At 47.3% G+C, this 13,961-nt stretch overlaps 1 protein-coding gene across 9 annotated transcripts in view; it reads right to left on the bottom strand.

Annotated features, from left to right (window-relative positions):
- The window catches only part of NFIC (nuclear factor I C), a 132,885-nt gene that overhangs the window by 24,239 nt on the left and 94,685 nt on the right, over nucleotides 1-13,961 (bottom strand). For all 9 annotated transcript variants that reach the window (XM_074307275.1, XM_074307294.1, XM_074307324.1 and 6 more), the window contains exons 3-6: nucleotides 13,664-13,735; nucleotides 9,056-9,130; nucleotides 7,551-7,674; nucleotides 3,320-3,444 (exon numbers count right to left, since the gene is read on the bottom strand). In XM_074307275.1, the coding sequence (XP_074163376.1) occupies nucleotides 3,320-3,444; nucleotides 7,551-7,674; nucleotides 9,056-9,130; nucleotides 13,664-13,735 (396 nt within the window). The remainder of the gene's footprint in view (nucleotides 1-3,319; nucleotides 3,445-7,550; nucleotides 7,675-9,055; nucleotides 9,131-13,663; nucleotides 13,736-13,961) is intronic.

The raw sequence follows: 13,961 nt of genomic DNA, 5'->3' as shown, positions 1-13,961 counted from the left end.
TTCTCTTAATTTCCTAGTTTTACAGATGGGGAAACTAAGGCCCTGAGAGAGAGGGCACTGTTGCCCAAAACATTAGGATTAGAATCCAGGTCTCCAAACCCCTCATGCCGGAGACTTTCTACCACACTGGAATCCCAGACTCAGTATCAATTTCCCTCATACGCTTGGAGTGGGGAGGGGACAGTCACAGGAAAAAAAAAAAAAAAAAAGATTCAAAGGAAAGAGCCTGGGGAGGAAAGGAGCTGGGGGAGGGGAAGCTGGACAGATAAAACTCCGAGGCCTGAAATCTTCCCAGGGGAGAGAGGAAATCACAAGCTAGAGACAAGCAAGCACATGAGGGGGGAGGGGAAAGTATCACTTTAATTAACTTAAGCCCCTTCCTCCCCCCTTCTTAATGAACAGCTAGTTGGAGCTGTCTAGACAGGAAGGCTGAAAAGCTCGGCAGAAAGCAATCCAGCCACAATCATCTCAGACACTCCAGAGGGAGCTGATTGGGAGAGGACGGGGAGCTAAGGTTACCAGTCCCTGGGGCTGGGCCGGCAGGGGGAAGAGGAGGATGGATGGGATTTCTATTCCCTCTGCCTGATGGCGACAAATTATTATGGCACTAAGCTTGGGAGGGCCCAGGTTTGAAAGACCGGCAGCATCATCCGTTCAGACCACAGGAGTGTTTGTTTCACTCTCCATGTCAAGCAGACTGTGAAAACAGATTTAAAGGTGATGGGGTCCGCAAAGGACGTCGGGTACATATGGAGCCTCCACTTTTCAGATGAGAAAAATGAAGTTCACAGAGATGATGTGGTTTTTCTCAGGATCTTACTGGTGATTACCCACAGTTAGGCTCTCGGACCAAATGTACCAAACTCTTTACATTATTTTCTCAACATCTGACAGGCACATGAAGGATTTCTCTGTCCTGTTTGCAGATGACATAAAGCTAGGAGGGATGCTAATGTCAAAGATGATGGGATCAAAACCCTAAAACAGTTTCCTCAGTGCCTGGGATTCTGGGCTGAAACCCACAAGCTGAAACTGACCATGATAAATATGAGTCAAAGACTCTAGACTGAAAACAACAAGTTTCTGAAACTGACCAGAGATAAATTTAAGATCCCAGTGTAGTCTAGAGGAAAGAACAGGGTTTGGGGCTGTTTGCATGTTGTGTACCCCATTAGACTATGATATGAGCTCCTTGGGAACAGGACTGTTTGGGGCTGGGTTTCTTTCTTTCTTTCTTTGCCTCCTTTGTATCCCCAGAGGGGATTATTACAGTGCCTGGCATATAATGGGCACTTCATAAATGCTAGTTTAATGACTGAGTCAGAAAACCTTCTAACCCTGGCTCCCTAGGTCCTATGGGTTCTTGGACAAAACAATTAATTTTTTTGAGACTTAATTTCCTCATCAGAAAGATAAGTGAGTTGCACCAGAAGCCCTCTAAAATCCCTTCCAACGCTGATGAAACTAATTTTTAAAAAGGCAACTTCACAAGTGCAGGATGTATCTGGCTTAACCAGTAGTTTATGTAAACACCTTAGAGTGTGTTTGACCACAAATATAATCTGGGCCAACGGCACTAATGAGATTGGTGGCTTTATCCAGAGAATTCTATTGCCCTGGTATCACTGGCACTTCTAGCACCTAACTAGAAGCCCACATCCCTTGTAGGTGTCCAGAGAAGACTGACCAGAATGGGGAGGGGGCTAACCACCATCAAATGCAAAAGTCACTTGGATGGACCAGGAATGTTTATCTTGGAAAAAAAGCACCTCGGGGAAGATATCATCACTGCCTACAAATAACTGAAGGGCTATCATGGGAAAGAAGGAAAAGATTTATTCTGCTTGGCAAACAACAGAATTAGGAGGAGGGAGGATGGGAAGGATCAGATTTCAGTTCTCAAATTGATGAAGAAAATATTAATAATGCAGATTAAATTTAAAAGGGGGGGGGAAAGGCTCCAATTCTCAACTGAAATCCCCTGAGTGGGTCCAAGGTTGTACAACATAAGCAAGAACTTCCCAATTGCCTGAGGAGGTGATGAACTTGTTCCTGGAGGATGAGGGAATGACCTCACCAAATTAGAGCCACAGGGTCTGAACTGGAAAGGAGTGAGGAGGTCATCTAGACCAACTTCTAAATGGTTGGAGAACTGTCTTCTGGAGGGTCATAAAGGGAATTCTTCCCCAGGGGAGAGGCTGGACAGGATGACCACTGTAGGAAGACTACTGAGGGAACACACTACCCAAGACTCTAGAGGCTGGGAATCCTGGGAAATCTAAAGGAGTAGCAGAGATGAAAAGTCAATGAGACCCCCAGGTATGGAACACTACAGAGATGAGACGTACAGAAACAGACATCATTAATGATGCTATGTGGGAGACAACAGAAATGGCAGAGAGCCTGAGTGGAAAAGATTCTACAGATTCACAGAAATGGCTCCAACAAAGGTGGGGATATACAGAAGTGGGGAAACCGTTGAAGGCCCAAGGGATGAGACCCTACAGAGAGACAGAGATAAAATCTCAGAGTTACAGCTCTGAGCCTTATAGATGTGGTGGTATAGAGAAATGGGAACTCAGAGATGGGGCAAACAGGGAGAGGGAGCTTAGAAGTGGCAGCAACCTATAAATGCAGCTCCGTGGGCCCTGCAGAGAACGAGGCAGGATGGATTGAATTTGTGAAACATTTTAAAGTTCCTATTATGTAATAGGTTTCCCTTCAGGGATGATACAAAGACAAAGTAAAATTAGTTCCTGCTGTCTTAAAGGGTGAAAGACAAAATATATACAGGTAGGCAAATATAAGGAGGGAGAGGAAGACTTGAAAAGGAAAGAAAATAGAAGGGAGGCAGAAGGGAGGGAGGGAGGGAGGGAAGGAGGGAAGGAGGGAGGAAGACAGAAGGGAGGGAGGGAGGGAGAGAGAGAACAAAGTTGTGGAAATCATGGAAGACTAGAGGAAGGATTCCAGTCTAGGGAAATGCTCAATTTGCAAGACGGGAAAATCGAAGAATTGAAAAGGGGAATGAGGGCTAATAACTGCGTGAAGGGTTGGGGGGATAGGAGGGCGTAAATGAAGGCGGGCTTAGACTTGCACTTTCATAACTCGGCATGCCTAAAACTACAATGCCCAGAAGTAAGTGCTCTCCAAAACCCCGCCCCCATATGCCTTCTCCCGCGACTACCAATCCCAGGAGGCTTAGCGCTCTCTCCCTGCCTCTTCCTAAGCCGCGGCGCTCGCAGCCTATCGGGATACGTAGTCCGGCGTGCCGGGAAGCTCTGGAAGGCTCCGCTAGTCCGCGACTCACTGCCCCACCTACCCCCTTCCATGTCCTCCGTCCAGTTGCGGCTGCTACTCGTCGGGGAGTTGGGTGACGTGTAGTAATCCCCGCCGGGGCTCGTGTCCACGTCTTCCTCCAGGGAGCCTGATTTGTGTCGTTTGCTCCTTTGAAGGAAAAAAAAAGTCGTTACCCCCCTGACCTGGAAAATTGCGGGGGCTTCGGAGATGGGGGTGGGGTGGGGGTGAAAGGCAAGGCTAGTTTAATTGAGATCCGGACTTCCGGTTCTGACAAGGGCATCATGGGAACCCTGGAATGTTAGCCTAGGATGGCTGAGCTGGGGACGGGGGGGGGGATCCCAGAACTACATCGATGAGGAAACTGAGGCCCGGAAAGATGAAAAGAGTCTTATTCCTCTCCCCCACCCATATTTTACATATGGAGAAACACGTTCAAGTAGAGGAAGAAATCTTCCTCTTTCTCCCCCTCCCCGTATTTTACATATGAGGAAATAGACTCAGGGATAGAAAAAGATGGGTCTCCCCTACATCTTATATCTGGGAAAGCTAAAGGTGAAGTGCCTCCTTTTCATTTTATCTTTGAGGAAAGAGAGGCTACGGAAGGAAAAGACCTGCCTCTCCCACATTTACATATGGGGAAACTGAGGCCAGGGAAGGAAAAGATCTGCCTCTCCCGCATTTTACATATGGGGAAACTGAGGCCAGGGAAGGAAAGGACCTGCCTCTCCTGCATTTTACATATGGGGAAACTGAGGCCAGGGAAGGAAAAGATCTGCCTCTCCCACATTTACATATGGGGAAACTGAGGCCAGGGAGGAAAAGATCTGCCTCTCCCACATTTACATATGGGGAAACTGAGGCCAGGGAAGGAAAAGACCTGCCTCTCCCACATTTACATATGGGGAAACTGAGGCCAGGGAAGGAAAAGATCTGCCTCTCCCACATTTACATATGGGGAAACTGAGGCCAGGGAGGAAAAGATCTGCCTCTCCCACATTTACATATGGGGAAACTGAGGCCAGGGAAGGAAAAGATCTGCCTCTCCCACATTTACATATGGGGAAACTGAGGCCAGGGAGGAAAAGATCTACCTCTCCCACATTTACATATGGGGAAACTGAGGCCAGGGAAGGAAAAGACCTGCCTCTCCCACATTTACATATGGGGAAACTGAGGCCAGGGAGGAAAAGATCTGCCTCTCCCACATTTACATATGGGGAAACTGAGGCCAGGGAAGGAAAAGATCTGCCTCTCCCACATTTACATATGGGGAAACTGAGGCCAGGGAAGGAAAAGATCTGCCTCTCCCGCATTTTACATATGGGGAAACTGAGGCCAGGGAAGGAAAAGGTCTGCCTCCCCCACATTTACATAAGGGGAAACTGAGGCCAGGGAAGGAAAAGATCTGCCTCTCCCTCATTTTACATAAGGGGAAACTGAGGCCAGGGAAGGAAAGGACCTGCCTCCCCCACATTTACATATGGGGAAACTGAGGCCAGGGAAGGAAAGGACCTGCCTCTCCCACATTTACATATGGGGAAACTGAGGCCAGGGAAGGAAAAGATCTGCCTCTCCCACATTTACATATGGGGAAACTGAGGCCAGGGAAGGAAAAGATCTGCCTCTCCCTCATTTTACATAAGGGGAAACTGAGGCCAGGGAAGGAAAAGATCTGCCTCTCCCGCATTTTACATATGGGGAAACTGAGGCCAGGGAAGGAAAGGATCTGCCTCTCCCGCATTTTACATATGGGGAAACTGAGGCCAGGGAAGGAAAGGACCTGCCTCTCCCGCATTTTACATATGGGGAAACTGAGGCCAGGGAAGGAAAAGATCTGCCTCTCCCTCATTTTACATATGGGGAAACTGAGGCCAGGGAAGGAAAGGACCTGCCTCTCCCGCATTTTACATATGGGGAAACTGAGGCCAGGGAAGGAAAAGATCTGCCTCTCCCTCATTTTACATAAGGGGAAACTGAGGCCAGGGAAGGAAAAGATCTGCCTCCCCCACATTTACATATGGGGAAACTGAGGCCAGGGAAGGAAAGGACCTGCCTCTCCCGCATTTTACATATGGGGAAACTGAGGCCAGGGAAGGAAAAGATCTGCCTCTCCCGCATTTTACATATGGGGAAACTGAGGCCAGGGAAGGAAAGGACCTGCCTCTCCCGCATTTTACATATGGGAAAACTGAGGCCAGGGAAGGAAAGGACCTGCCTCTCCCGCATTTTACATATGGGGAAACTGAGGCCAGGGAAGGAAAGGACCTGCCTCTCCCGCATTTTACATATGGGGAAACTGAGGCCAGGGAAGGAAAGGACCTGCCTCCCCCACATTTATATATGGGGAAACTGAGGCCAGGGAAGGAAAAGATCTGCCTCTCCTGCATTTTACATATGGGGAAACTGAGGCCAGGGAAGGAAAGGACCTGCCTCTCCCGCATTTTACATATGGGGAAACTGAGGCCAGGGAAGGAAAGGACCTGCCTCCCCCACATTTACATATGGGGAAACTGAGGCCAGGGAAGGAAAAGATCTGCCTCCCCCACATTTACATATGGGGAAACTGAGGCCAGGGAAGGAAAAGATCTGCCTCTCCCTCATTTTACATATGGGGAAACTGAGGCCAGGGAAGGAAAAGGTCTGCCTCTCCCTCATTTTACATATGGGGAAGCCTATGAGACTTAGGGAAGGGAAGAGACATGTCTAAGCCCACCCTATGAATCAGCAGTAACAGCTGGGCCTTTCCAAGCAAGGGCTTTTTCAAACCTAGCCCCATGCCTAGGGGTTGGAGCGGAGAGGCAAGACCCCTGGATTGTGCCCAAGCTTTGGAAGGCTCCATTGAATTATAGATGTAGCTGGAAGAAACCTTAGAGGCTGTCTGATCCAACCCTTCATTTTACACATCAGGAAACTGAGGCCCAGAGGTGTCATGTGGCTTTTTGATGGTCACAGAGGCTAAATGTTAGGTGGCAGAGCCAGGATTTTCACACCAATTATCACGTTCTTTCTCCTGCATGACTGTCCCTGGGATTAGCATATGCAGTGGGGAGCCTGTGGATGCTCTGGGATCCTCCTATCGTGTATGTTTTATGGTGTGACTGCAGGTTCAGGAACCCACATAACCTTCCTGTAGGAAGAATAGGGGGACTGGCTGTGGGTTATCCTAGGTTTCAATTTCAATTCTTTTAAGAATGCAACATTTTGTCATTATGGACTTTCCTTCTATGGATACAAAGTATTACAGCCATTTTGCAGGCCTTAGCAAGCAGTTTAATGAGTTTCTATGATTAAAAGACATTAATTAGGAATTGAGGTTCTCTGTTCATGAAATTGGTCCTCATAGAGATAGTCTGTGATTGGGTCCATCCTCGAAGCCTTTCCAGCATGATAGGACTTGTCAGGGGAGTTTATGCTCCACTGACAGTCTTTGAGAGATAGGTGCCATTATGAGACACTAGAGGAGGGGATCGGTGGAAGAATAATAGCAATAAAAACAAGATCTGTAATCACAGACCTTTGAAATCATAATAACTTAACACCTCACATCTGTGCAGTACATAAATCACTCTCCCATCTATTCCCTTATTTGAACCACAGAACAGACCCCTTGAAGGAGGAAGGACAAGAATTACACCCATTTTGTAGAGGAATGTATTCCCAAATTATTCATCTATAAGTTGAGGATCAGAAAGTAAATGGATTTACCCAAAGTTACACATGTACTAAGTGGCAGAGTCAGTACTAAAAGCCAGAATTCCTGATTCTCAGTATCAGGCTCTTTACATAGCATATAGGACACTGGAATTAAGGAATGTCAGAGTGAGGAGGGATGAGGGAGACCCTCTAGTTCAATCTCCTTATTTTACCAAAAAAAAAAAGGAAAAATTAGGCTCTGGAAAGATACTGTCAGAGCCAGGATGATGATAAGAATGTATGCATGACTATATACTGTAGATAAGTGATGGCACACTTATGTACATAGCATTTGTGTACGATACCTTGCTCTGATCTTACAGCGACCCTGTGACATAGGTAGCGCAGGATTATTGCCTTTTCACACAGCAGATAACGTGACTCATGGTGGTTAAGTGAATGTGTGGTGACCCAAATGGCTAAGCTGGGGTTCAAACCCAGGGATCTTGACTGGAAGTAGTGTGCTGCCCCAGCCACCTTCCGTGGCAGAGTTTCTCCCTGGCCTACTGGCTAGGCAGGAATGCTTCTCCCTGACAAAGTGCCCGAAGATGGGAACGTACCCACTGGAAGAGGTGCTGGGCAGTGTTCTTCTCATGCCTGTGCTGGCAGGATTCAGGTCATAGGCCAGGTGCCCTTGTAACTCGCCCAGGGAGAAGTTCGGTCCCGTGCCTGTCACTACAGGTGCTGTAAAACCCAACAAAGAGAGATGGCGTAGGTGAAATAGTGGAGCACAGCGAAACGGCCCTCTTTCCTAGAGAAGCTTCTTGGGAAACAGGAGGCCTCAGATCATATTAATCCAAATAAGGAAACTGAAGTTTAAATGAACTGTCCCAAATTCCAAAATGGGAGAGTTGAGTGGAAACATTGCGTCTTTCAAGTTGGAAGGGATCTTTGAGACCATTTGGTCAAATCTCCCCATTTTACAGATGAGGAAATGAACTGAGAAAAGGGAAGTAAGTGACTGCCAGTGGTCTCACAGAAAATTAGGAGCAGAGGCAGGGTTAAAAATCCAGAACTCTTGCTCCTTAGAGTACTGCTGTCTCTGTTCCATGTTGTGGCCTCCCCATTGCCTATAGAGACATCAGTTTAGGGGATACTTTGTTCTCTGAAAATATTTCTATTTCGGGGTTAGTAGACAGAACTTGTTGGAGCAAGACTCTTTCGAGAGGGACAGTGGGACAGGCTGACAATTGCCATTGGGAAAGGGAAGTGGGCAGTGGTCACATTCAAAGCAGGATTACCCCCAACATCAATAGGATTTGAAACAGGGAAGCCCTGGGCTGTGGGAGGAGGGGAAGCCTCTACATAATAGAAAGGGAAGACCAGCCAGAAGGAGCTTCCCAAGGCCAGTGCAGAGGGAAACAGCTGACAGGAAAGACTTGGCATCTTTGGGGAAGTGGCCAAGTGGGCAGAGTAGTGAAAGCAGTGACATGGGGAAGGAAGGATTTTTGTTGTCAGTGTAAGTTTTATTTTAGTTCAGCTACTTAAGATGCTCCCTGGCCCTTGTGGGTGAGGCTGTGACCCAAAGGGACCTAGATGTGCCTCTGATTCCATTCTCAACAAGGGCTAAACTCACAGCTCAATGAAGAGGGTTCAGGCTCCTCTCTTTTAACTTATCTGAGAGGGAATGGGAGTCAAGCAATGAACAGACCAAATGTGCCACCCTCTCCCATCATCTCCAGACTTTTCTTCCAATCACTAGCTGAGTTTCCAATAACCCCTATCTCCACAGTAAGCCCAACATAGCCTTCACTGAACCTCTATCCTGCCCTCCCTCTCACTGAGACCTTATCTTCTTATCCAATCAACCAGAACTCTCCCTGAACCCCTGTTCTCTCTATTAAACCTTCTGTCCCTCTCACCGATCCAAGTACCCCCATCCCTTCCCTGAGAATATTCAGCCCCCATCCCCTACTAAACTTGCTTCAGTGAGCCCTCCATCGTTCTCACTAAAAAGTCCTTTCCCAAACCATCTCCTTCCTGACGCCCCACCCTTCACGAAGTCCCATGGGTTAGATTAGAGCCAAGGCACAAATGGATCCTGGGGGACCAGGCAATGACTTACTCCGGGAGACTTGGATGAGCTCGGTGACACTGAAGACTCCAGAGGTAACAAAGCTTTCCTGGAAGTCTGTGGTGTCTGTGAAAAAAGAGAGACAATGAGAAGTCAGAAGGAAGAAGGTATTATATGGGCTGGGGTGGGATGAGAAGCTTTCTGTTCCAGCATCTATCCTGTTCACCCTTTTGTTCATCTTTCAAAGAATCCCAGGAGTGAAATAGACTTACCCACTGCTTGCAGCAGGAAGGGCCTAATACCTTGGCCAGAAAGGAGCTGGGAAGGACCTTAAAACATAGAATGTCACAGCAAGAAGGCACCTTAGAGACAATCTTTCTGACTCTTCTCATTATGTACATTTGGGAACAGGCTCAGAAAAGATTCAAGATTGTTCATAGTCACACAGAGAATCGGTAGTGGACCTGGGATTAAAACTGGGATCCCCTATTCCTTGTCATCTGCCATTCCCTCTGGATTAAAGCTGTCTCTTTTGAACACTGGGTTAAGATCTTGGGTCCTATTTCATGTGTCACTTCCAGAACAGTATCACCCCTCACAAGATTCAGTCTCACCCATTCTTACAGGCTGGAAATGAGGTCCTAAAAATGAAGGACTTGATCCAGATTACTGAACTAGACTCATCATATAGCCTGCCAAGTTAAATCAGTTTTGAGCCCTCCTTTTTTTCTCTTTTTACTGATTCCCCTTTCAATGCCACCCTATCCCTCATGGTCAGTAGAGAACTTGACTTTTCCAGGGACATTGAGGGTATATAGAACAATTCCTCTAAATTCCCTTGGGGGAACAGTAGGGGTGGTACAACACATCATAACAATTATCTGTGGTTGAGCCTAAGGCAGAAGTGCCATCGATAGTCAGGGAAGATGGTGGGAGTTTCGTGTGTGTGTGTGTGTGTGTGTGTGTGTGTGTGTGTGTGTGTGTGTGTGTGTGTGTGTGTGTGTTTTGTGTGTGTGTGGCCTGCCCCTCAATTTTCCCCACCAGGGGGCAGTAGTTGCCTGAGTCCCTAAATCTATGTTTTGTCCCAGCATCCCTTAGATAGCATCCTAGGCACCGCCATAACCACCTGTGGATGGTGCTCCTGCTAGTCTGTTCTCAGTCCTCCCAGATTGAGCCTGGCTCCTTCCCCCTGCCACATTTCCACTCCTAGACTGTCCCAGAGGCTTCTTAAGAATGTTCTACGGCCTGCTTCCTCAGCTCCTTAGGAATGGTCAGTCTTGCCCCCTATTCCCAGGCTCCTTTCCCTGAGACTTTCTCCACTCTCCTCTTCAGCTTCCTCCTCTTTGCATTAACCTCCATACTCTATCTCTGGTCTTGTTGTTTCTCTTAAGGCCTGGGCCCACGTTTGAACATTTCTGCAGGACTGTTTCCTGTATATATGCCACATCATTATCCTCTCTGACAGTACAATCTTCTCATTTCCTCCATCATTGCCAGTGAACACATCCTTCTTCCAGGGTTGAGAGGCTGAAAATCCCTGAGCCATGGCTAGTGTACATACATGTTTGTGTACGTTATTGTTTGCTGGTGCTCTCCCCATTCTGAGATTGAGGTCCTTATGGGCAGAGCCCATGATAATTCCTGAGCCATGGCTACTATACACACATTTTTGTGTACATGATTGTTTGCTGGTGCTCGCCCTGTTCTGATGCTGAACTCCTTCTAGTCAGGGCCCATGATACTCCCTGAGCCATGGCTAATGTACACACATTTTTGTGTATATCATTATTTTCAGGTAGTCTCCCTGTTCCAATACTGAGCTCCTTATTGGCAGGGCCCGTGTTTTGGCCCTTTTTTGGATTCCCAACACTTTGCACATGATACATACTAAGCACCTGATATACTGACCCACTGAGTCTGACCTTTCTTCTTTTTCCTTGATCCTCTTCATTTCCTTTATTCAGATGTTATTTTGGAATTCTATCTCCTCATTTCTTCCTTCAGAATGTCTCAAAAAGTTCTTTTTCCTCCTCACCATTCCTGTGGTTCCCTCCTACCTCAGGATGCATGACCCAGAGCCAAGGACTTCCGCCTCCAATCAGATCCACCCAGAAGACTAAGAAGGCTTAGTCCGACTTCCAAAAGTACTCCCTGATCTAAATCTTGGAATGCCCTATTCCTTTCCATCTTCCTCAATTGCATCCATACCTCAGAAGTCCCACTTCCATCTCTCTGACTGCCCTACGCCCAACAGAGGTCTTTTCCTTCTCTGAACTCCCCCCCCCCTTTTTTTTTTAACCAATCAGGTTAAATAACTTGCCTAGAATTATTTAGTTAGTATCTGAGGTTGGATTTGAACTCAAGTCCTCTTGTCTCTAGGGCTGATGCTCTATTCACTTCACCACCTAGCTGTCCTTCTGGGCTCCTCTTGTAATAATAGTGTTCATATCATACTTAAGGGCTTGCAGAGTACTTCACTTATATCTCATTTACTCTTCACAACAATTTGGGAGATGGGTAACTATACTTTTTTGTTGGCTTGTTTGCTTTATTTATTGATTTTTTTTGTAGCTTTTTATTTTTCAAAATGCATGCAAAGATCGTTTTCAACATTCAGTGGCTATGATTCTTATTCCCGTTTCCCAGGTGGGGAAAGTGAGGAAAGCCTTCCTGACTGCAAGTCCATCTGCCATACTGCCTGGATGCTGCTTGTCCCACTCGGTCGAACATCCAGGCCTTAGAAGATCTCTCCGGCTATTCAGCTGAGTGCTGAGGTCTCCTGCCTCTTGCCCAGAGCAGATCTCTGAGCTACTTGGGTAAATCCTTATTAACTAAGGCAGGACTTGAGGGTGTTAGAATGTTCTCTTCTCTCAATACATTCACTCAGAGTCAGAAGGGGCCTTAGGGACCATCTCGTCCAGCCCATAAACCTGACCAGGAATCCCTTCGGCAATTCCCTCCCAGCCTTAAAGTGGTCAGCCAGCTCTGCTGGAAGACCTACAATAGTGATGGGGGGGGGGGGTGGATGGAATTCGTGGTTTCTTCTTAAGGCAGTCTGTTCTACCGCTGGATCACTCAAATTGTTAGCAAGTTTGGTTTTCTTTTCCTCTAGAAAGCCTAAGTCTGTCTCCAACTTCCCTTCATTGCTCCTCCCCTCTGGGCCAAGCAGAACTAATATAATTCTTCTTCCACACAACAGCCCTCGGATATGTTAAAGCAGCATCCTTCCTTCAGTCTTCTCCTGTCTAGGCTAAACATCCCCAGTTTCTTCAACACGATCCCAAATGGCCTGGTTTCCAGTTCCCTCTTGGGACTAAGGGGATCCTTCACTCTTGCTCAGGGCCAGTATGACTGGGATGTCCTCCCTCTGCAAGGGGTCAAGTGGGGACATAGGCTAGGGGTGTGTGAGAAGCACTGGGTCTGGAACTGGCTGAGGGAGAAGTGACTACCGGCCCTCTCCTCCCCCCCAGGCCTGCCAGCAGTTTTCTCTTGGCAGCCTGTCCCCAGCTGTCCCACTGCAACCAAAGCACTTCCCCTCTTGCTGCCTCCGCCTCCCTCCCTCCTTCCTTTGCTTCGGCCTCTCCCTGGCCCAGGATTTCCTGTTTCTGCAGTGGACAGGCTCTCTCTGGGGGACTCCCTGGCTGGGGAGGGAGGGGCTGGGACTTGACTTCCTCTGCCTTCCAGGCCGAGTCCAAGGGGAGTTTCTTTGTGGACTGGACAAAATGGGAGTAGAGAAATCTGCACTGGCCTTGGAAGTCAGGATCCCGGCCCAGCCAGCCACATACCTACCTGTGCCACTTTGGCCATCTCACTTCCTTTCTGTGGGGCCGTTTCCTCTCCTGTCAAACGAGGGCGGTTGTACTAAGTGATTTTTAAGGTTCCTTCCAGCTCGAATATTTATGAACCAGAAGTGCAGTGGTTTGGGATTTGTGGGCTCTTGCTGGCAGAAGATATGGTGGGTGATTGGGGGGACAGTGGAGGACTGGGGCCCTGGCAGCTCCAACCACAAGGCTTCCGCCAAGCTCCTTGCTAACCACTGGGTCATATGGCCACCTAGAGTTGTAGCCAGTGCCTGGAAAGCTTAACACTAATGAACCTGCCACTCAACTTCCCACCTTTACTTGAGCAATCTTCATCTTACCTTTGATCATATACTGTATTGTATAATAATTCCTGTCTACGTCCTGAAGGCAGGGGTAAAGGTCTAATAAATGACTCTCTAAATAGCAAGACAGAAAGACGCAGACTTCATCACTAACCTGAGGATGGAAGGTTGGGGCTAGCCAGGTTCAGACCCCTGAGATTCAGAAGGAAGGATACAATGAACCGGGCCTCTTAGAGTATTTTTATCATTACAGGATCATAGAGATAGAACTAGAGGGTATCCTAAAGATTTTTACAGAGGAAACTGAGGCATCAAGAAGTACAGTGGTTTGCCCAAGGTCACACAGGCAGTAAACAAAACAGCAAAACTAGGCATTTAAATCCAGGTCCTCTGATTCCCAGTGCTATGCTTTTCTAATACATTCTAGGTTAAAAGGGTCCTTAAAAATTACCTAGGAAGTTGAGGCTCAGAGTTAGCAAATGCCATGCCTAAGGTTACATACAGCAGGAGGCTCACCCTCTCCCTGTCTCTAAAGTCCTATTTTCTCCACTTACCCAGTGTGATGGGCTTGCTGTCTTCTTGGTCAGAGCCCATTCCTGCCCGAGGGCTGCCGCTCTGCTCTGAGTCTGAAATGAGAGAAGAAAGACATGGCATTGAATACTCCTTTTCTTCCATGTTTGCTACAAGGAATAATAATAATAAAGCCCCATTTTTAGCACTTAAATTTTGAAAGCACTTTCATACACAATATCTTGTTTGACCCACCAATAACCTTTCAAACTAGGTATTTCAAATAAGTCAATGAAATTTAGATCTCTATTTTATAGATGAAGAAAAAAGAGGCATTAATGG

Source organism: Sminthopsis crassicaudata, chromosome 1 (assembly GCF_048593235.1).
Source record: "Sminthopsis crassicaudata isolate SCR6 chromosome 1, ASM4859323v1, whole genome shotgun sequence".
Classification (NCBI taxonomy): Eukaryota; Metazoa; Chordata; class Mammalia; order Dasyuromorphia; family Dasyuridae; genus Sminthopsis; species Sminthopsis crassicaudata.
The sequence above is the reverse complement of the archived record's forward strand: the minus strand, read 5'-3'. Positions and strand labels throughout refer to the sequence as shown.